Here is a 22,282-nt window from a genome sequence, read left to right on the forward strand (position 1 = left end):
GTGATGATGACAAACTTTTGAAAAGTGTTGTTGATGATTGTAGGATCGACGAGCTTGGAAAGGTTGCCGATGAAAATGGTTGATTTTTTAAGATAGTTTGGGATTGATATGTTTGACTGTTTTGATTGAAAGGGATGGGGAATGTGATTTAGATTGTTAAATTGTTTAATTGGAATTGATTTAGGGAATGAAGGTTTGAAGGACGAAGGATTTTTTTTGGATGAGAGAAAAAAGGAGCTGTTGTGGTCATTTTGGATTTTTTTTCGGCAACCTTTAATGGCTAATTGTTAAAAAAAAATCATTATTAGTATAGACACAGAGAATAAAGAATAAAAAATATACACATATCAAGTGTATTAAAAAATATACACATATCGAGAACTTATCTCCGTCATTGTAAAACTTCTTTTGATTCTTCATCGATTTGATGAAACATCTCTTTACAATTCATTTTTTTCGCTAAAAAGAAAAAAAAAATAACGTATTAGATTAAATTCTTTTTGTTTCATCTACGATGATCTATTAGACTATTTGTAGTGGTAGTTCGTGTTGTGGACTTTTTGCACTTTTTTGATGACTATGACGTGTTGTGTTGTTGAGTGGAGTTGTGTGGTGTTGTGAGTTGGTGTTGTGTTAGTGGAATGCTGATGTGACATTTAATTTTGTATTTTTCTTTTTTATTTATTTGTTTTATTTTATTTTTATTATTAATATGATTATATTTATATTTTAGAAAAATTATTTAAATACAACGGCCATATTTCCAACCGTTTGAATTTTTTTTTATTCAAACGACTTTATTTTTCCCTTTATAAACACCCACGCATCACAAACTATAACACACACTTCATTTCTCCTAAAAATCTATATAATTTCTCTCAAATTTCAAAATGAGTCAGTTGAATGTTTGCGTAAAAGTTCATTACGGAGGTGAATTTGATCGAGAATTGATGGATTATACACCTCACGAAACACGTGATTATTATATTAATGTACGTGAGTATCGTTATTTTTATAGTTTGCTTGATGTTCTCCATCGAGACATACCATACCCAGTCAGACAAGTATGGTATTTCAAAAAACCCGGAGTTCCCGCCACGCTACTTGAAGATGACCACGATTATTATGCTTTGATTGGAAAAGCTTTGGTACGTAGGCAAGCAATTACGATTTATACCGAATTTAGGGATGAAAGCTACTCTCTTTCTGAATCGCCAAAAGAAGTTGCTTCATCTTCGAGCAGCGGATTTCAGCAATATGATATCCGCGATTACTTATCTGATTGATGAAGGTGTTTGTTGAAGATAGCCGTTAGGAAAATAATGTAATCGTTTTAGGAACTAAGTTGTTTTTCAATTTTTAGGAAAATAATATAATCGTATGTTTGCTAATGAATGAAATAAACGACTACTTTTTTCCGGATACACGGGTGTTTCCGAAAAATAGTCATTGTATAACCTCACAGCCGCATCTTCACGATCCCTTGCAATATAAACCCGTGTTCGAGGGACTCGTGAACTACTCGCTTCTCCCTCCACCTCTTCTTCCGTTAAACACTTAACAAAATTAACCACCTTTTCATCATCGGAATCATCAATGATAAAATCGAACATTTTGTATGCATTTTCCATTTTATGTGTTTTTTCAAATAATAATAGAAATAGAGAAAGAAAGATATATTTGTGTGTAAAATGATTAAATAGATTAGGTATATATATATATAGAGAGATAATTAAAACAAAATTAAAATTTTTTTTTTCTTTCCAATGGTTGAAAATGTTTCAACTAATAGAAATTCGCCACCTCACAAAAATGGCCGTTGGGGTAGCTGTTGGACACAGTCAAACGCGTCGAAAACGCGAACTTCCAACCCGGCGATACTGCTCGTCTCCGACGTTTTGGTGCTGCCACGTCGATCCCAACGCCGTTGAATGGCTCCCGATACAATTGGTCTTAACGATAAGGATAATTAAATCAAATCAAAAGTAACAACAAACATGTTATTCATTCCTAGGATGTCTCGTTCTAATCAGTAACAACTTCTTTCCGTACGACAACTTCCTTTTTCCCTTCACCATCATCATCAAAATGGACTCTGAATTAAAGCACGTGGCCGGAGAATGGTACTCCGTTCCCGGACTCCGTCTTCGAGATCATCACTTTACTGTCCCACTTGATTATTCTCGTTCTCAGTCCCCGAAGATCTCCGTTTTCGTTCGCGAAGCCGTTGCCGGTAACTTCAGTTTTCCCTTATTTTATTCCTTCTTTAAGATTAATAATAATTAACAATATCAATGAATTTATTCAAGTAGATTCAACTCTATCATTAAGTAATTAAATTCTTTTACATCAAAATTTCAATTTCTGTGTATATCACCTTCCATTAAATAAGAAAGGTTTTGATGCAGGGGTGATTCATATGACTACTACGTTTGTAAAAACAAATGTAATAAATAATTTATTTATTTATCCATTTATAATAAAAGTTTAGATTAATCATTAAAAGTTTCATATACATTTTCTACTGATCATATTAAAACTGCATTCCCAAATAGATTATTAACCTTGTGTAGCTCATGTGATAGTGGTCTGTCTCTCTTGGCGAGAGGTTAGTAGTTCGACTCCAGTGTGGTGCATCATTGCATACAAAGGTTGCCCCTTAACCCTTGAATTCCAACCAAGGGTGCCTTCCGCACATCGCGTTGAGGAGGCACTAGGGAGGGGGGTTCAGTGCCTATGCCCTCGGATTGTGCCGGGTTTCCTCCTGGGCAGCAGTTGGGGCGGGTTATGCAACTGCGGGAGATGAACACATGAGTGGTTTGATCCCCTGGGTGATCATAAACTGTTGTTAAAAAACATTATTAATAAAAAAATTCTTAAGAATAGCAATTTTATAAATCATAAATATATACTCCGTATAAGATTAGCAAGAATCCGGAATTACAATGATTCTAATTGCATACATCTACCTTCAATGCCGAATAGGGGAGCCATGATTTGATGATAAGGAGACTTATTTTTCAATATAAAGAGGCAAACCAAATAAAATCGAAAGGAGGCCAAAACCTATTTTTAATCGTTTAATACATATATAGATAACTACTTTACGGAAATTTAATATCTATTAAAGAATAAAAAATGCTACTATTTGCGGTACGAAAACTGATATGGCCCATCTAAATAATTGACAAGTAAACTTGCACTATAAATGTAAATCGAGGATGTGAAATCGTATTTGGCCCCACATCGTTTATAATCCAGTTACCCCATTAATAAGTCATCGGATACATACACATATACAATAGGAAGTTTTGGGGAAGTTTAATACATACAATTGAACTTTTTTTAAGTTTTTGACACATAAAAAAGATGGTAAACTTGGATACATTTCGGTATGATTTGCCATATTCAACTTGTACGATATGTTTCACTTAATAATACTTTGAATTCGGGTTTGAAAGATAGGTAACCCAAAAAATTTTGTTACATGAATAATTGAGGAGTTAAAATTGTTAAATATGGGTTATTAATGTTTCATTGGAATTGAGCCTAATGGGGGAGGCTGAGCACCCCTATGTCCCTCCCTGTCTCCGCTAGCTACTGATGCTGAATTCTCTAGTTATATAAATGTCAGTCAAAAACTTGTTGTGTAGAGATTTTTTAGTTTAACTGTGCTTTGTATATACCTGGAAATTGAGACCCATTGCCTCAAATTTGGGTCAACTAGGTCAAATTTTCGGTTGAATTGGGTGTTTAAAAAAATTAGGCCTGACAATATAAACCAAAACTTAGAAATAAGGTCCAATGAGTTTTTCTTCAACTTGTTGAGTCTTATACAAAATATAAAAGAACGGGTCAAATGGGTATCAAATTCAAAGTTCAATAAATAGAGAACAAGTCGAATGGGTCTTGTGAATGGGTCAAATGGGTCGAGTATATAAGATTCATCCGTCAATAATTTATGAAAGCATTAATGGTTATATCTGTTATAATTCAGTAGGCTTATAACTACCTTTAGTGGTTTGATTCTTGATGTTATAATTCAGTAGGCTTATAACTACCTTTAGTGATTTGATTATTGATTAAGAATACTAATAATGAAGTGTAAGAACAAAGATGATAATGGAGAGAAAGAAAGAAAACACTTTGTAAGTGTGAGAAATGGTGCAAGTTTAATGCTTGCATTCATGGCTATTTATAGCAAAAATATCACAAGTTTAGGTAATACAATAATATTACTTTTGTGTATCAATAATTGACTATCCATTTATATATATATATATATATTTATATATTATAACACTCCCCCTTGGATAGCAATTTTGTTTGTTGAAGATTAACTGTAAGTTACTGCCTCGTTAAAAACCTTGCTAAAGAAAACCCAGTGGGAAAAACTTTAGCTAAGGGAAAAAGAGTGCAGCATGGAGTTGACTCCCCCTCAAGTAGACATCGCTTCGGTTGTTACATCTTTTGAACATGTCTCATGCCAGTTATGAACGTGTGTTCTGAAAATAGCAGTTGGAAGTGCTTTCGTGAAAAGATCAGCAGAGTTTTTGCTGGATTGAACATATCTCATTTCAATCTCGTTGTCCTTAATGAGATTTTGAGTGTATGAGAAGAATCTAGGAGGTATGTGTTTGGTTCGGTCACTTTTGATATACCCTTCTTTCATCTGTGCTATGCAATCTGCATTATCTTCATAGATAATTGTTGGACTTTTATCGCGTTCTAGTCTTCAAGAATCAGTAATGATTTGTGTCATTGATCTCAACCAAAAACATTCCCGAGTAGCTTCATGTAATGCAATCACTTCGGCATGATTTGATGATGTAGCAACAAGTGTTTGTTTTTGAGAACGCCATGATATTGCAGTACCTCCATTTAGGAATACATATCCAGTTTGAGATTTAGCTTTATGTGGATCAGATAAATAACCTGCATCAGCATAACCAACCAAATCTTGTTTTGATTCGTTAGAATAAAATAATCCTAAATCAGTAGTTCCTCGAAGGTATCGAAATATGTGTTTGATCCCATTCCAGTGTCTTTTGGTAGGAGCAGAGCTGAACCTTGCCAACAAATTAACTGCAAAAGAAATGTCAGGTCTTGTACAATTTGTAAGATACATAAGAGCTCCAATTGCACTAAGATATGGTACTTCTGGTCCAAGAATATCTTCATGATCTTCACATGGACGAAATGGATCAGTTTCAACATTGAGTGATCTAACAACCATAGGAGTACTTAATGGTTTTGCCTTGTCCATATTGAAACGTTTCAAAATCTTTTCAGTATATGTTGTTTGATGTACAAGTAAACCATTAGGCATATGCTCAATTTGTAAACCAAGGCAATACTTGGTTTTTCCGAGATCTTTCATTTCAAATTCTTTCTTTAGAAGTTGAATGGCTTCATAGATCTCTTTATTTGTACCTATGATGTTAAGATCATCAACATAAACAGCTATGATCACATATCCGGATGTTGTTTTCTTAATGAAAACACAAGGGCAAGTAAGGTTATTTGTATACCCTTTGCTTATCAAGTAATCATTTAATCGGTTATACCACATACGTCCCGATTGTTTTAACCCATATAAAGATCTTTGTAATTTAATCGAATACATTTCTTTGGGTTTTGCATTTGATGCTTCTGGTACCTTAAATCCTTCAGGTATCTTCATATATATATCACTATCAAGTGATCCATATAGGTAAGTAGTCACAACATCCATGAGATGCATTTCTAAATTTTTTGAAACTGCCAGGCTGATTAAGTACCTAAAAGTAATTGCATCCATAACAGGGGAATAAGTTTCTTCATAATCAATTCCCGGTCTTTGAGAAAAACCTTGAGCTACAAGTCTAGCTTTATACCTTGTAACTTCATTTTTCTCATTTCTTTTTCGGACAAAAATCCATCTGTATCCTACAGGTTTCACATCTTTAGGAGTGAGAATGATGGATCCGAAAACTTTTCTTTTATTGAGTGATTCTAATTCAGCTCGTATTGCTTTTTTCCATTGAGCCCAATCATGTCTATTTTGACATTCAACCATAGATGTTGGTTCTGGATCATCATCATTATTCATGATGTCATATGCAACATTAAATGAAAATTTCTCATCAAGATTTTTCATTTCATTTCGGTTCCATAATATTTTTGAATATGCATAATTGATTGCAATTTCTGTATTGACATCATCAATCTCCTCTGCAGTAGGAGTACTGATTTGTGGTTCTTCTTGAACACTTTCTTTTACTTCATTATCAGCTGATTTTCTTTTTCGAGGATTTTTATCCTTTGAACCAATTGGTCTTCCACGTTTCTGACGTGGCAAAGATTCATGAGTGACGTTATTGCCAGCTTTTGGAATTTCAATTCGAGCTGGAGTATTTACTGCTGGTATATATGATTTTGTCACCGTTTTTGTATCTGTAAATGCATCAGGCAATTGATTTGCAAGTTCTTGTATATGCATTATCTTTTGAACTTCTGTCTCGCATTCTTTTGTGCGAGGATCAAGATACTTTAATTGAGGTTCACACCATGAAACATCATTTTCTTTATTTTTCATTTCTCCCCCTAATCTAGGGAACAATGTTTCATTAAAATGACAATCAGCAAAACGTGCTGAAAAAACGTCACCTGTCATAGGTTCAATATACCTTAATATTGAAGATGTTTCATATCCAACATATATTCCCAACCTCCTTTGAGGACCCATTTTTGTACGTTGTGGTGTTGCAATTGGAACATACACTGCACAACCAAATGTTCTAAGATGGGAAATATTTGGCTCTTGACCAAAAGCAAGTTGTAGGGGGGAATATTTATGACTTGCACTTGGTCTGATGCGAATCAATGCAACAGCATGTAAAATTGCATGACCCCATATAGATACAGGGAGTTTTGTTCTCATTATCAATGGTCTAGCGATTAACTGTAAACGTTTAATCAATGACTCTGCTAAACCATTTTGTGTATGCACATGAGCAACAGAATGTTCAACAACAATTCCTATAGACATGCAATAGTCATTAAATGCTTGAGATGTAAATTCACCAGCATTATCAAGTCTCACCCTTTTAATGGTGTAATCAGGAAAATGAGCTCTCAATTTAATAATTTGGACAAGAAATTTTGCAAATGCCACATTACGGCTTGATAACAGACAAACATGAGACCATCTGATAGATGCGTCTATTAGAACCATGAAATATCTAAATGGTCCACATGGTGGATGAATTGGTCCACATATATCACCTTGAATTCTTTCAAGAAACATTGGTGATTCTTTTTCAACCTTAAGTGGTGAGGGTCTAGTTATCAATTTTCCAAGAGAGCAAGATGTACATGGAACCATTGTATCATGATGGATTTTTCTATCCTTCAGTGGATGTCCATGAGTACATTCAATAATCCTTTTCATCATTGTTGATCCTGGATGGCCTAATCTGTTATGCCATAAACTGAATACACCAGGATCAATATATTTTTCGTTAACTACCATATGTATTTCTGGTACATTTATATGTGTATAATGTAATCCAGAACTAAGTCTTGGCAGTTTTTCAACCACATGACTCTTGTCAGTGATACTTAAATATTTCTCATTTTCTGTTGTCACTGACTGATAATCATACCCGTTAAGGTATATGTCGGAGAAACTCAATAAATTTCTGCTTGACTTGGGAGAAAATAAGGCATCATTTATTAAAAATTTTGTACCATTTGGTAGTATGAAATTTGCCTTTCCTATCCCTTTTATCAAGTTAGCAGGTCCTGATATTGTATGTATAGTTCCTTCCGTTGGTTTTAGATCAATAAAATATTTCTCGGATTTAAGTATAGTGTGTGTAGTTCCACTGTCTGCTATACAGAGATCTCCACCACTTGATTGATGTTGTATTCCAGCAAAATTCATATTGAACTTCATATATAAGAAATAAATAGTGAGTACATTAATATTACACAATATTTTAAACGCAAATATATAGTACTGAAACATTTAGCAAACATAATGACAAAGACAGACGATATTAAATCGTTTATTTTTCGAAAGACACACAACTTAAACATTCAAGAAATCTTCATATAAATCAGATGGTTTCTCAGTGACTGTTGGATCGACGTTATCCACAAAGTTTATGTAACATCCCGCGTTTTTCCGTTAAATTATTTTTAACGCCGTCTTTTTTTTTTTTTTTTATATCCTCGGTATCTCGATTCGTATCCTCCATTAGCTACATTCTTACAATATTTTCGTTATTGGATTATAACGTCTCCCGTACTCTCGTGTAACTTAAAATAATTCGTTTGGTTAATTCCCGCACCCGATTACAAACTAGAGGGACTAGACTTGTCAAAAGACCAAACCTTTGACTAGGTCAAAGTGGTCAAACCACCTCCTCCATTCATTATCCTCTCCATTTTCTCTTTTTCTTTAATACTTCCCTATTTTTCTTAAATTCTCCATTACAAAGATTCATCATCCATTCATGATCTAGCAAACTTCAATCAAAACAAAATACATATTTGGAATCCTCTCTTCATCCTCTTCAATTTGATACCAACTTCATCTCATTTGGGTAACTTTCTAAAATCACTAATTTTATGTGTTCTTGAGATTTTTGAGTTATAAAGTTGTTAATTAGTGTCTATGGCTCATTGTGATGTCGTGTATGTAATTTGTATGCTCGATTTGTTGTTTTTGGTGTAACTAGCTTGAATATGAAAAATGCTTGCTTAATCTTGTGTTTTGGATGCTCATATGTTGTTAGATTGTTAAAGTCCATGTTTTAATTGTGTTACTAGTATCATTAGCTTCGTTTTGGTGTATAGGTTGATTAAGAAAACTTCAAGAACATGATTAGTGATTTTGTGAACTTGGATTAGGATTTGATAAGCTTGATATGAACTTTTGGTGCATCAAATGCTATGAATTGTTGTTGATAAGTGTTTGGTTGCAATGTGTGCTTGATTACCTTCAAAACGGCATATCATACATGTAAATTGGTTGCCCGAATCATGAAATGCGTTTTTAGAACTTGAAACTTTGATTATGAACGTTTAATGCGGTTTTGGGTTGTTGTAAGTGTTGAATTGCTTGATGAAATGTGTCTAGGTGTTTTCCTCGTCAAATTACCTTTCCGATGATATAAGATACATGTTCTAATTGTTTGCGGATCATAAGATGTGGTTATTTGGTTTTAGCTCGTGCATACTTGTGAAAAACAGAAAAGTGTCTGCCCAGATGGTGGCGCGGCGCGCCCCATCCCCGCGCGGCGCGCGGATTAGCCTGGCCAGATTCTGCTTCATTTGGCACATTTCACGCGAAATGTTTGACTAGCTATCGACCTCCGATTCACATGAAACTTGTTCTAATATACTTATATATGAATAATTAGCATAGAAAAATAGTCCGGGACCCGACCCGAACATGTTGTCTTTTTCGTTGACTTTGACCCGACCAAAGTTTGACTTTTTGTCAAACTTAACCAAATGATTATGCAATCTTTCTAACATGATTCTTTACTTGTATCTTGCATGAAACTTGACAATTTGATTCACATGCTTTATAATCGAGTCGTAACGAGCCATAGGACTAATTGAACATCTTTGACCGTTTGTGTTTACCGTTATTGATATAACATATATGTTTAGGTCAAGACTAGCTTTGTCTTTGCACGCGTTTACTTGTTGAAGTACTTTATTAATTCTTGCACTCAAGGTGAGATCATAGTCCCACTTTTTTTTTTAATCACTTTTATTCTTTACATCGTGGGCTGAGAAACACATACATTTCATACTTATATACTTTTCATGCTTTTACATTGTGAACAAATACGAATACAAAGATGCATACGAGTTTGAACAAAAGTCCTCAATCCAATTATCATTAGTTCCACTTGCAGGGTGTAAGTGTAAGCGTGTAATTATGTTGTGTGGCCATACGGGTTTAACAAACCCTCATTCAGACGGTTCGCTACCGTTAGTGAATGAAATATAATTTCAACAATGTATAGTGTAAGTTCTAACACTAAATTCAAAAATTCAGAGGGAAGATTCAGTTAAGCCTTGATAATTGGGTGCTCGTGATACAAATACTATTTTGGAATGTGAACGATTTTGGTTAAGCAATTCATAAAGAACCTTGTGGTTCAATACATTTTACTTACTAAACCTATGATTTCACCAACGTTTTCGTTGACAGATTCTTCTATGTTTTTCTCATGTTTTGAATGCTTAAGTGATACATGCTTCCGCACTCTTTTGATACTTGCTTGGATGTCGTGTATACATGCATATTTGGAGCATCTTTTTGGCTACTTTTAAATTGTGTCGCATAGGTTTCAATTGTACGTTTAACATTGTAATGTAACTAGCCGTCGAACTTCTTTTGTAAACTTGAAACACCCATTTACATTGAAATGAATGCGACATATTTTGGTCAAACGTTGTCTTAAAGACTTATGACCATGTAATGGGACCTACGTAGTCGACGCCGTCACTTGACGATTTGTCGGGGTCGCTACAAGTGGTATCAGAGCCTTGGTTGTAGGGATTTAGAGTTCATTTGTGTCCACCCCGAGTCATAGGGTACATAGGTGAATCTAAACTACAACCGGCATATAGACTGAAGTAGGAATTACTTGACTATTTGTGCATTATACTCGAACTTTTCTATCATATCTAAGTCGTATTCGATCTTAATCTTACGTTGATAAATTTTGTTGACGCGCCACCTTGACTTTATAAAGTAATGTTAAATGCACATGTGAATCAGGGTAATATAATTTCCGGGATTATATTACAGTGATTCACATGGACGTTCCGACATTATGACATAAAGAATTTAAGGCGAGTCAAGGAATTTTTTTTTTCTCTTTATCCTCATTCCATATCACGGTTAGTATTATTGAGAATACTAACCAACGATATTCTTGTGTTTTGAAGGAATAATGGCTCGTCGACGCGCTCCTCCCGAAACTCCCGAACAAGCCCTCCAACGTATGATAGCCACTGCCGTGGATGCGGCCATGGCCGGTCACTCCTCCAACAACAACAATAACAACAATCATCACAACAACAACAATGGAGCCGGAAATTCCAACGAAGGATGCTCCTATAAGAATTTCATGGGGTGCAAACCTCACACTTTTGATGGAACCGGGGGACCGGTTGTGCTCACCCGATGGTTTGAGCAAACGGAAGCCGTCTTTAGCATAAGCGGTTGTCGAGACCAAGACAAGGTTAGATATTCCACTCACACCTTCGCCGGTATCGCTCTCACATGGTGAAATTCGTATGTACAATCGGTGAGTATCCACGAAGTCCACGCACTCTCTTGGGCCGACTTAAGAGGAAAGATGATCACCGAATATTTTCCTCGCGAAGAAACCCGAAGGCTCGAACAAGAGCTAAGAGCTCTGAAAGCGGTCGGGAACGACCTTAAGGCCTATAATCAACGATTCTCCGAACTTGCTTTGATGTGCCCAAATCTTGTGAACCCCGAATCTTTAAGGGTTGAACTTTACATGGATGGTCTCCCCAAGAGCATCAAACAAGGAGTAATGTCATCCAAACCCGCTAACCACCAAGAGGCTTTGAATATGGCCCGTCAATTGATTGAAACAGTGGACGAGATTGAAGTGCCGGCACCTAAAGCCGAGGATAAGTCGGGTGACAACAAAAGAAAATGGGAAGCCCCCCAATCAAGCAATTACAACAACCTCGCCAAGAAGCCCTTCATCCCCAACGGCAAGAAAGGTTATACCGGACACCTACCGTATTGTAACGAGTGCTACAAACATCATTTAGGCGAATGTGGCAAACCATTTTGCTTGAAGTGTCAAAGAAGTGGCCATGTAGCCCACGATTGTAGGAATACCGCTCCTGTCGCTCAAAAGGAGCCCAATGCACCCAAGACGGGTGTTTGTTTTGAATGTGGCCAACCGGGTCATTTTAGGAGTGCGTGCCCAAATAAGAAAATCAACCCCAACACCCGCCGTTGAACTTCCAACATCGACACCTAGGATGCCCGAGACGACGATGGACTAGTCACGGGTACGTTTCTTCACAACCAACCGTATATTTCATACTTATTCAATTCGGTTACAGCTAGACGTTTTATAACCAAGACTTTGACTCGTACCCTTTGCACTCCACCTTTTCCCCTAGACCCTACTTAGGCAATTTAAGTGACCGATGGAAATATTGTGTGCCTATAAATTTTATCGGAGGGGATACGTTAAGAATTTCGACTTGACACCTATAGAACTAAGGAGCTCAAAACCTATTCGTTAAGGAGAAACTATTTTCCCTACAATTGTGTTTAGATGATTGCTAACTAAGTAATTTTCGGTTGGAAACCGATACCCTCTTCCTTGTATCCATGACCTCATGATTTTTGCATGAATCCCGGGTGCGTCCTAAAACGACATCCGTTCCGGTGACGATGTCTCCTAAGCCATTTTCGAACTCGCAACGTTAGTTGTAAATCTATCTTAGTACCATTCTAGGACTCCGTCCGTATTCATGAACCTCCTAAACCGCATATGCAAACTTATCTAGACAAATCCGTTATCGTATTTATTGATGATATCTTAACCTATTCAAGTGAAGAAGGAAAACGAACAACTTTACCGTCTTACGCTCGAACTGTTGAGAAAAGAGCAACTCTATACCAAATTCTCCGAGTGGGAATTTTTGTTGAACAAAGTCCAATTTTCTAGACCATGATGCTAATGATCGAGGCATTACAACCAATCTCGAAATCAAGCCACACGTAATCAGGGAACTCTCCCAACTCAGACTTATACTCGTAAAATCTTAGATCTCACTGGTTGTTACCAAAGATTCAATTTCGACTTTTCCTCGTGATGCTTGTTCTTTACCCTCGATAACTCATTAAGGTAGAAATCTAAACCTCTACGTGCCCGAATCTTGAACATGATTATTCACACCAACCTTGCTAGCTTAATTCGTATAGCACCAGATGGAACTCAAATATGGAAATAATTCTACTTGAACGCCTAAAAGGCATACTTTCTCAACTCGAAATAAAGGAAAACTGAAAATCGTTATTTAGCACGAAAAATTTGAATACTTAATATTGGATCCGATCAATTTTCTCGTCATCACGTACCACATTACATACCTCTGTTATTTCACCGTTACCGTCTGATATTACTGGAACTTAAGACAACCCATGATCCAATGATACTTCACTCTTCTTTGACTTAACGTCCTTGTGTTTCGGATAATCGGTCAACTACTATTCAACCCCGAACTATAAAACTACGTGTACTATCTTATTTCTTTTTCAAACCTCAACTTTTGACAACTAGATGCACGATATGACAACCTCGAGATGTAAACTCACTCTACTCTAAGTTCTCATTTCACTTCTATCTTCATCGCTCGCACCCCCGTATGAGGAAACTCCTTGTAACATTTCTCAATGGATAGAGAAACTCTTCATATTACATTAGTATTCGCCACGAGGGTGAATAGTCCTAACGAACATTTTCGAACCCTAACTAACTTGTTCAAACATATCTTACGGAGTTCTTTTCCAATACGGTGTACCATTGCCAATTACCTCGGATCAAAATACTCGTATCGCTTCTAGTTTCGCAAGAGACCTTGGGAACCCGCTTAGACATATGTACCGCGTATCTTCCACAAACCGACGAACTGAACAAACGAACGAATTACATCATGGAAGGACATGTTTCAAACTTGTATGGTCGCTTTTAGTTGATTTCTCCCACTACGGTTACCATTCGTGTACTAACGCCGCACTTCCGAAACCCTATAGGACCGCAAATGTCATACCCCTATTCGTTGGACCAACGCATGTGGCAAGCAAACACCGAAATCTGAACTTCATCAAGAAACAACAATTGAGATCATTCAAGTCCGAGAAGGGCTCGAGACGACCCGTAGTCGCCATAAGAGTTATACCAAACTTAGATGAAAACCTCACAAAGTCCCAGTGTGTGACCGCGTAATATTGAGAAACTACACCTTGGAAAGGTGTAATCCATTTGGGAAATCGAGGAAGGTTATATCCGCAATATTGATCCTTTTGAAACCTTGGGGCGCATTGGAACCGCTCCCTACCGTTTAGAGCTGCCGACTCAATTAAGTTTCCGTTTACCTTACATTTCGTGTAACAACTTAGAAACGTGTCCTGCGGAACAGGAATGTGCAATCCTTCTAGATGCACCAAACATTGATGACAAACTCTCCTTCATGGGAAAACTGGTTGAAATCATGGATCGTGAACCCAAACCTCAACACTACGTAACACCCCGACTATCCGGATTCGTGGAATGTCCAAGAAAGTGCCTTCACTCCTTCGTAGAGTTACAACACTAGGTCTCGAGTAAGAGACGTCGATTATTACTTCCAACTAAATTTCGGGACGAAATTTCTTTTGAGGTGTGGATAATGTAACATCCCGCGTTTTTCCATTAAATTATTTTTAACGCCGTCTTTTTTTTTTATTTTATATCCTCGGTATCTCGATTCGTATCCTCCATTAGCTACATTCTTACAATATTTTCGTTATTGGATTATAACGTCTCCCGTACTCTCGTGTAACTTAAAATAATTCGTTTGGTTAATTCCCGCACCCGATTACAAACTAGAGGGACTAGACTTGTCAAAAGACCAAACCTTTGACTAGGTCAAAGTGGTCAAACCACCTCCTCCATTCATTATCCTCTCCATTTTCTCTTTTTCTTTAATACTTCCCTATTTTTCTTAAATTCTCCATTACAAAGATTCATCATCCATTCATGATCTAGCAAACTTCAATCAAAACAAAATACATATTTGGAATCCTCTCTTCATCCTCTTCAATTTGATACCAACTTCATCTCATTTGGGTAACTTTCTAAAATCACTAATTTTATGTGTTCTTGAGATTTTTGAGTTATAAAGTTGTTAATTAGTGTCTATGGCTCATTGTGATGTCGTGTATGTAATTTGTATGCTCGATTTGTTGTTTTTGGTGTAACTAGCTTGAATATGAAAAATGCTTGCTTAATCTTGTGTTTTGGATGCTCATATGTTGTTAGATTGTTAAAGTCCATGTTTTAATTGTGTTACTAGTATCATTAGCTTCGTTTTGGTGTATAGGTTGATTAAGAAAACTTCAAGAACATGATTAGTGATTTTGTGAACTTGGATTAGGATTTGATAAGCTTGATATGAACTTTTGGTGCATCAAATGCTATGAATTGTTGTTGATAAGTGTTTGGTTGCAATGTGTGCTTGATTACCTTCAAAACGGCATATCATACATGTAAATTGGTTGCCCGAATCATGAAATGCGTTTTTAGAACTTGAAACTTTGATTATGAACGTTTAATGCGGTTTTGGGTTGTTGTAAGTGTTGAATTGCTTGATGAAATGTGTCTAGGTGTTTTCCTCGTCAAATTACCTTTCCGATGATATAAGATACATGTTCTAATTGTTTGCGGATCATAAGATGTGGTTATTTGGTTTTAGCTCGTGCATACTTGTGAAAAACAGAAAAGTGTCTGCCCAGATAGTGGCGCGGCGCGCCCCATCCCCGCGCGGCGCGCGGATTAGCCTGACCAGATTCTGCTTCATTTGGCACATTTCACGCGAAATGTTTGACTAGCTATCGACCTCCGATTCACATGAAACTTGTTCTAATATACTTATATATGAATAATTAGCATAGAAAAATAGTCCGGGACCCGACCCGAACATGTTGTCTTTTTCGTTGACTTTGACCCGACCAAAGTTTGACTTTTTGTCAAACTTAACCAAATGATTATGCAATCTTTCTAACATGATTCTTTACTTGTATCTTGCATGAAACTTGACAATTTGATTCACATGCTTTATAATCGAGTCGTAACGAGCCATAGGACTAATTGAACATCTTTGACCGTTTGTGTTTACCGTTATTGATATAACATATATGTTTAGGTCAAGACTAGCTTTGTCTTTGCACGCGTTTACTTGTTGAAGTACTTTATTAATTCTTGCACTCAAGGTGAGATCATAGTCCCACTTTTTTTTTTAATCACTTTTATTCTTTACATCGTGGGCTGAGAAACACATACATTTCATACTTATATACTTTTCATGCTTTTACATTGTGAACAAATACGAATACAAAGATGCATACGAGTTTGAACAAAAGTCCTCAATCCAATTATCATTAGTTCCACTTGCAGGGTGTAAGTGTAAGCGTGTAATTATGTTGTGTGGCCATACGGGTTTAACAAACCCTCATTCAGACGGTTCGCTACCGTTAGTGAATGAAATATAATTTCAACAATGTATAGTGTAAGTTCTAACACTAAATTCAAAAATTCAGAGGGAAGATTCAGTTAAGCCTTGATAATTGGGTGCTCGTGATACAAATACTATTTTGGAATGTGAACGATTTTGGTTAAGCAATTCATAAAGAACCTTGTGGTTCAATACATTTTACTTACTAAACCTATGATTTCACCAACGTTTTCGTTGACAGATTCTTCTATGTTTTTCTCAGGTTTTGAATGCTTAAGTGATACATGCTTCCGCACTCTTTTGATACTTGCTTGGATGTCGTGTATACATGCATATTTGGAGCATCTTTTTGGCTACTTTTAAATTGTGTCGCATAGGTTTCAATTGTACGTTTAACATTGTAATGTAACTAGCCGTCGAACTTCTTTTGTAAACTTGAAACACCCTTTTACATTGAAATGAATGCGACATATTTTGGTCAAACGTTGTCTTAAAGACTTATGACCATGTAATGGGACCTACGTAGTCGACGCCGTCACTTGACGATTTGTCGGGGTCGCTACAGTTTACTTCCTTTTCTTTATCTTTCAGCGAATCCTGATACATCTTAACAAGATGTTTAGATGTTCGGCAAGTATTAGCCCAGTGGCCCATTCTACCACATCTGTAGCAAGATTCTTCAGAATTTTTAGAAGAATTTTCTTCAACATCTTGTTTAGTGGGCTTGTTTTGTGGTTGATATTTATATTTTCGTGGATTATTATTTCTTTGACCACCACGGCCACGACCACGACCACGTCCTCGCCCATTACCATTACCATAAGGATGGTTTCTACCATAGTTATGGCTTTTGGCATGATGATGGTGATGGTTATTATAACCACGACCTTGCCCGCGTCCTTGTCCCTGTTTATAATTATTTGTAGTATTTGCTTCAGGGATTGCAAGTGTACCAGTAGGACGGGATTGCTGATTTTTCATTAATAGCTCATCATTTTGCTCTGCAACTAAGAGATATGAATTAAGTTCAGGATATGTTTTGAACTTTAGCATTCTCAAATTTCTTTGCACTGTGATGTTTGCAGCATTCATTGTGGAGAAAGTTTTCTCCATCATGTCTGCATCACTTATTTCATGTCCACAGAATTTAAGTTGTGAACATGTATTATACAGAGCTGAGCTATATTCATTTACTTTCTTAAAGTCTTGGAACCTTAATGTTCTCCATTGTTCCATAGCAGCTGGAAGTAAAATTTCTCTTTGATTATTGAATCTGCTTTTGAGACCTTCCCATAAAACATGGGGATCTTCTACAGTCACATAATTATTTTGTAAGCATTCATCAATATGTTGATGAATAAAGCAACATGCCGTTGCTTGTTCTTTTTCAGAACAAGTGTTGTTTTCATTTATGGCTTCAAGAATGCCCATTGATTTAAGATGCATTTTTACTTTCATAACCCATGGCATGTAGTTGTTTCCAGTTGATTTTAAAGGAGTAAATTTAAGCTTTTCCAGATTCGACATTTTCTATTAAAACAAACAACATGATAAATTATAGTCACTTTATATTCATAAGTATATAAACATTAAACATAAATTTAATATAACATAAATGATAAGTAGGTGACAGTGTCGACCATATGTAAGCAATCATTAATAAATGTTATATAACATAAATATAAATATTAGTAAACATAAATGATAATTAGGCGACAGTGTCGGCCATATAAATGTTAGATAATAGAAATATAAATGTTAGTAACATAAATGATAATTAGGCGACAGTGTCGGCCATATAAATGTTAGATAATTGAAATATAAATGTTAGTAACATAAATGATAATTAGACGACAGTGTCGACCATATATTATTCAGGTGGTATAACCGACCATATATCATTTAGGTGGCAGAGCCAACCATAATTAGTATTAAGATTATCGTGCTGATAACGTGTTATAATTCAGTAGGCTTATAACTACCTTTAGTGGTTTGATTCTTGATGTTATAATTCAGTAGGCTTATAACTACCTTTAGTGATTTGATTCTTGATTAAGAATACTAATAATGAAGTGTAAGAACAAAGATGATAATGGAGAGAAAGAAAGAAAACACTTTGTAAGTGTGAGAAATGGTGCAAGTTTAATGCTTGCATTCATGGCTATTTATAGCAAAAATATCACAAGTTTAGGTAATACAATAATATTACTTTTGTGTATCAATAATTGACTATCCATTTATATATATATATTTATATATTTATATATTATAACAATATCAATTATTATTATGTATATTTATATTTTCTTATGTATATAAGAATAAGAAGTATTAATAATAACTAAAATAATATAATAAATGTAAAAATCAAATGTAAAGTATATGACCTGTTTGGACCTATTTGACCCATTTGACCCGTTACCCGTTTCGACCTGTTACTCAAACTGACTCAACCTGACCCGTTTGGACCCGTTCAAATTTTTTTACACGTTTGACCCATGACCCATTTCCACCCAGAACCATTTTGACCCGTTACCCAAACCGACCCAACCTGACCCGTGTTTGCCAGGTATAGCTTTGTGAAAGCTAGAAAACAAATTTATCATTTGTGATTCATGTTGTTTCAATTTCTATAAGAGAAGCAAACTTTTAGTTATGTGTAATATGTCATTTTCGTTGTGCAGTTGGAAGAGAAGATCAAGCCATGCCGTACCTTTTATTTTTACAAGGTGGGCCAGGTTTTGAGGCGCCAAGACCTACTGAATCAAGCGGGTGGTTGAGTAAAGCATGCGAAGAACATCGAGTTATTCTCTTGGACCAGGTCCATTTTTAATGCCTTCGTTGTAACTTTTTTGTATTTTTTACAGTACGTAAACACATTACTATATTTGTTATCTAATTTAAGGTTATCTGATGTTCTAAAATGCAGCGAGGAACAGGGTTATCAACTCCGTTAACAACATCGTCTATGCTACAAATGAAGTGTGCACAAGAGTTGGTTGACTATTTGAAATACTTTCGAGCCGATAATATAGTAAATGATGCTGAATTTATTAGAAAAAAACTTGTTCCCAATGAAGGTCCTTGGAAGGTTCTGGGCCAGGTACAAAAACTGTTCTTGTTTTTGTATTTGTGTTTAGCGTGACAAATTGCATCAAAAGGTTTACAACGTGTGTCGGTTTATATTTACGGAAACACACTTTGTCTGCCTCCACAAATATGTACAAACTTTCTGTAAGTATTTTTTGGATAATCTTGAAAGTTAACCAGCTTTCAGGCAATGCTTGAAAAAGTCAACAGGTCAAAGTTACTGACACGATATAATCAAATTTAAGCCCTTTTTTACTTGGCTCAAATATAGTGTTTAATCTTGCGTTACCAAATCGCTACTCGGTTCTTTTGAGTGAGTACCCGGAAACACGGGAAGTACTCAGACGTTGACCAAGTTTGAATTTGAACAATTTTTGACTTGTTATTTTGTTGCATAGAGTTTTGGCGGCTTTTGCGGAGTGACGTACCTGAGTTTTGCACCCGAAGGGCTGAAAGAAGTCTACTTAACTGGCGGAATACCACCAATTGGAGATGGATGCACAGCCGAAACTGTGTACAACGCTTGCATCGGTCCAATCATCACCCAGAACGAGAAATACTACCAAAGATACCCTCAAGACGTTGACATCATTCGTGATGTCGTAGCTCATTTAGCAGAATCAGAAGGAGGCGGGGTGAGGAGTTTTATAAACAAATATGACATCATCATTTTTTGATTCATTTGTGATGTTGTGATTAATCCCGTTCGTTTCTCACTTTTTGTTGTGTGTGTTTATAGGTTCCTCTCCCATCTGGTGGTATATTGACCCCCCGGGGGCTACAACTTCTTGGCTTGACGGGTTTAGGGTCCAGCACGGGGTTCGAGCGGTTACATTACTTGTATGACATCATCATTCACTCAATTCTATTCATTACTAATATAGGGTGCATATCATTAAATATTGGTGTGCAAATTGATCTGTCTTGTGCTATTTGCTTAGGTTCGAGAGAGTATGGGATCCGGTAATAGTTCCTGGAGCGAAGAAGCAAATCAGCTATTACTTCTTGAATGCCGTAAGATCGCATTTTTCGTCTCTTTGTATTTGGTTTTATCTATATATAATTTCTGTTCTCTGACTTATCCCGCGTGTTACAGTTCGAGAAGTGGCTATCTTTTGATACAAATCCATTATATGCTCTTATGCATGAGTCTATATATTGTCAGGTGGGTCCACAATAAAACTCTATATTGTTTTACGAATGTCTGTTTCTATATATATCCGGTATTTATTACATTACCAATTAATTGTAACGTGAAGGGAGCTGCATCACGTTGGGCTGCACACAGAGTAAGGGAAGAACATGAAAATAAGCTTGATGCGGTAAAGGCTGCTAAAGAAGGACGACGTGTTTTGCTCATTGGAGAGGTAAGGAACATTCATTTATAGCACATATTTTAAAGGATATGACCATTATACCCTTTTCGTTATGCAGATGGTGTTCCCGTGGATGTTTGATGAAATTCATGCGTTAAGACCGTTTAAAGAAGCTGCTAATTTGTTGGCTGAGAAGAAGGATTGGCCTTCGTTATATGACAAAACCGCACTTAATAATAACAAGGTACACTTGATTCAGCTAATTTCGAATATATCTAAATAAAGGTATCAACCATGCTGACCCGGCCATATTGCCACCCATAGTAAGACGCCAATAAAAAAACATGCGGGATGTCACAAGCTACCCTAGGTGTCTGAGCGTCCAATTAGACACCTCTAGTTTGTAGTATGAGTTGAAATGCTTAGTGATTTTTTTTTCCCTGAATACATAAAAGGACCCCTGCCATGTATGTACAGTTTGACCCATGCTGCCGATGTGCCCATTTTGCTAGTTCATAAGTTATCTAATGCAAGTCGGATAATTTCTATGGACGCAACCACTGATAAATAGCAGTGGCGAGTGTAGTTTGAGACCCGTGACCCTCGGGACAAAACTAGTTTAAAATTTTTTTGTAGAATTTATCCTTTGATTTTGTGTAGGACACCGCTAAATTTAATTATAGGACCCCATATATTTTTCTGATTTATAGTTTTCTTTTAAGTTGTATAGGACACCACTGAATTTAACTACTCGGACCCTATATATTTTCGAATTTGTAGTTATTTTTTTTAGGTAAACAATCACATAGTATTCAAATATAATTAGTACTAAAAAATTTTTTAGGGCCCCATTGAGTTCTGATCTTGAAATCGTCACTGATAAATAGGGACGTGGAAGCACAAACGGTTGAAAAGTTTCTATTCAATAAATTCTTTTAGCATTTAGGATAGAAGATTTGTGTATCTCTTTGTTTATTTTGTTTTTTTTCTTTGTTTTGAATTTGATGATTTGTTTCTGAATACTTGATAGGTACCTGTTGCTGCAGCTGTTTATTATGAAGATATGTTTGTTAACATTAACATTGCGTTGAAGACAGCTGCAGAGATAGCAGGGATTAGGCTGTGGGTGACTAACGAATACATGCACTCTGGTCTGCGTGATGGTGCAACTCATGTTTTGGATCATTTAATGGAATTGTTAAATGGTAAAAAACCTCTTTTTTGACATTATTGGAGACCCTAACTAGGTTTTCATGTCTGTTTCTAGTGGTTAAATTACTTTTGAAGCTCAAAATGGGTGACCTTTTACTTAGAATTTGTGGATATTTATTTATTGAGTTCTATAAGACTATTCCTAACCCTTATCGGTGATGTCAGAGTTAAATTGTGCACTTTTGGTGAAAAAGTGGGTTTTTGACTGTGACTGTATTTGACCCCGTTAACCCAAAATGTCAAGTATTTGTGTCAAATATATTTAGGGTGATGTTGTATAATCTGATTGGAAATTGAGTGGGAAAAAAATAAATTAAATAATAAATATAAATGTTGAAAACCTGTGATTGGCTACAATTTAATCTCACGCTCTCATTCCA

General features: G+C 36.0%; 1 protein-coding gene across 1 annotated transcript; it reads left to right on the forward strand.

Moving 5' to 3' along the window:
- The first annotated feature begins 1,991 nt into the window (after positions 1-1,991).
- LOC139862384 (uncharacterized) lies at positions 1,992-22,043 on the forward strand. Its single transcript, XM_071850979.1, has 10 exons — positions 1,992-2,233; positions 18,969-19,105; positions 19,214-19,387; positions 19,773-20,009; positions 20,114-20,214; positions 20,316-20,388; positions 20,471-20,539; positions 20,634-20,741; positions 20,809-20,934; positions 21,721-22,043. Exons 1-10 carry the CDS (start codon positions 2,089-2,091, stop codon positions 21,913-21,915), a joined length of 1,365 nt encoding a protein of 454 aa, XP_071707080.1. The 5' UTR covers positions 1,992-2,088; the 3' UTR covers positions 21,916-22,043.
- The last annotated feature ends 239 nt before the right edge of the window (positions 22,044-22,282 follow it).

This window comes from Rutidosis leptorrhynchoides, chromosome 8 (assembly GCF_046630445.1).
Source record: "Rutidosis leptorrhynchoides isolate AG116_Rl617_1_P2 chromosome 8, CSIRO_AGI_Rlap_v1, whole genome shotgun sequence".
Classification (NCBI taxonomy): domain Eukaryota; kingdom Viridiplantae; phylum Streptophyta; class Magnoliopsida; order Asterales; family Asteraceae; genus Rutidosis; species Rutidosis leptorrhynchoides.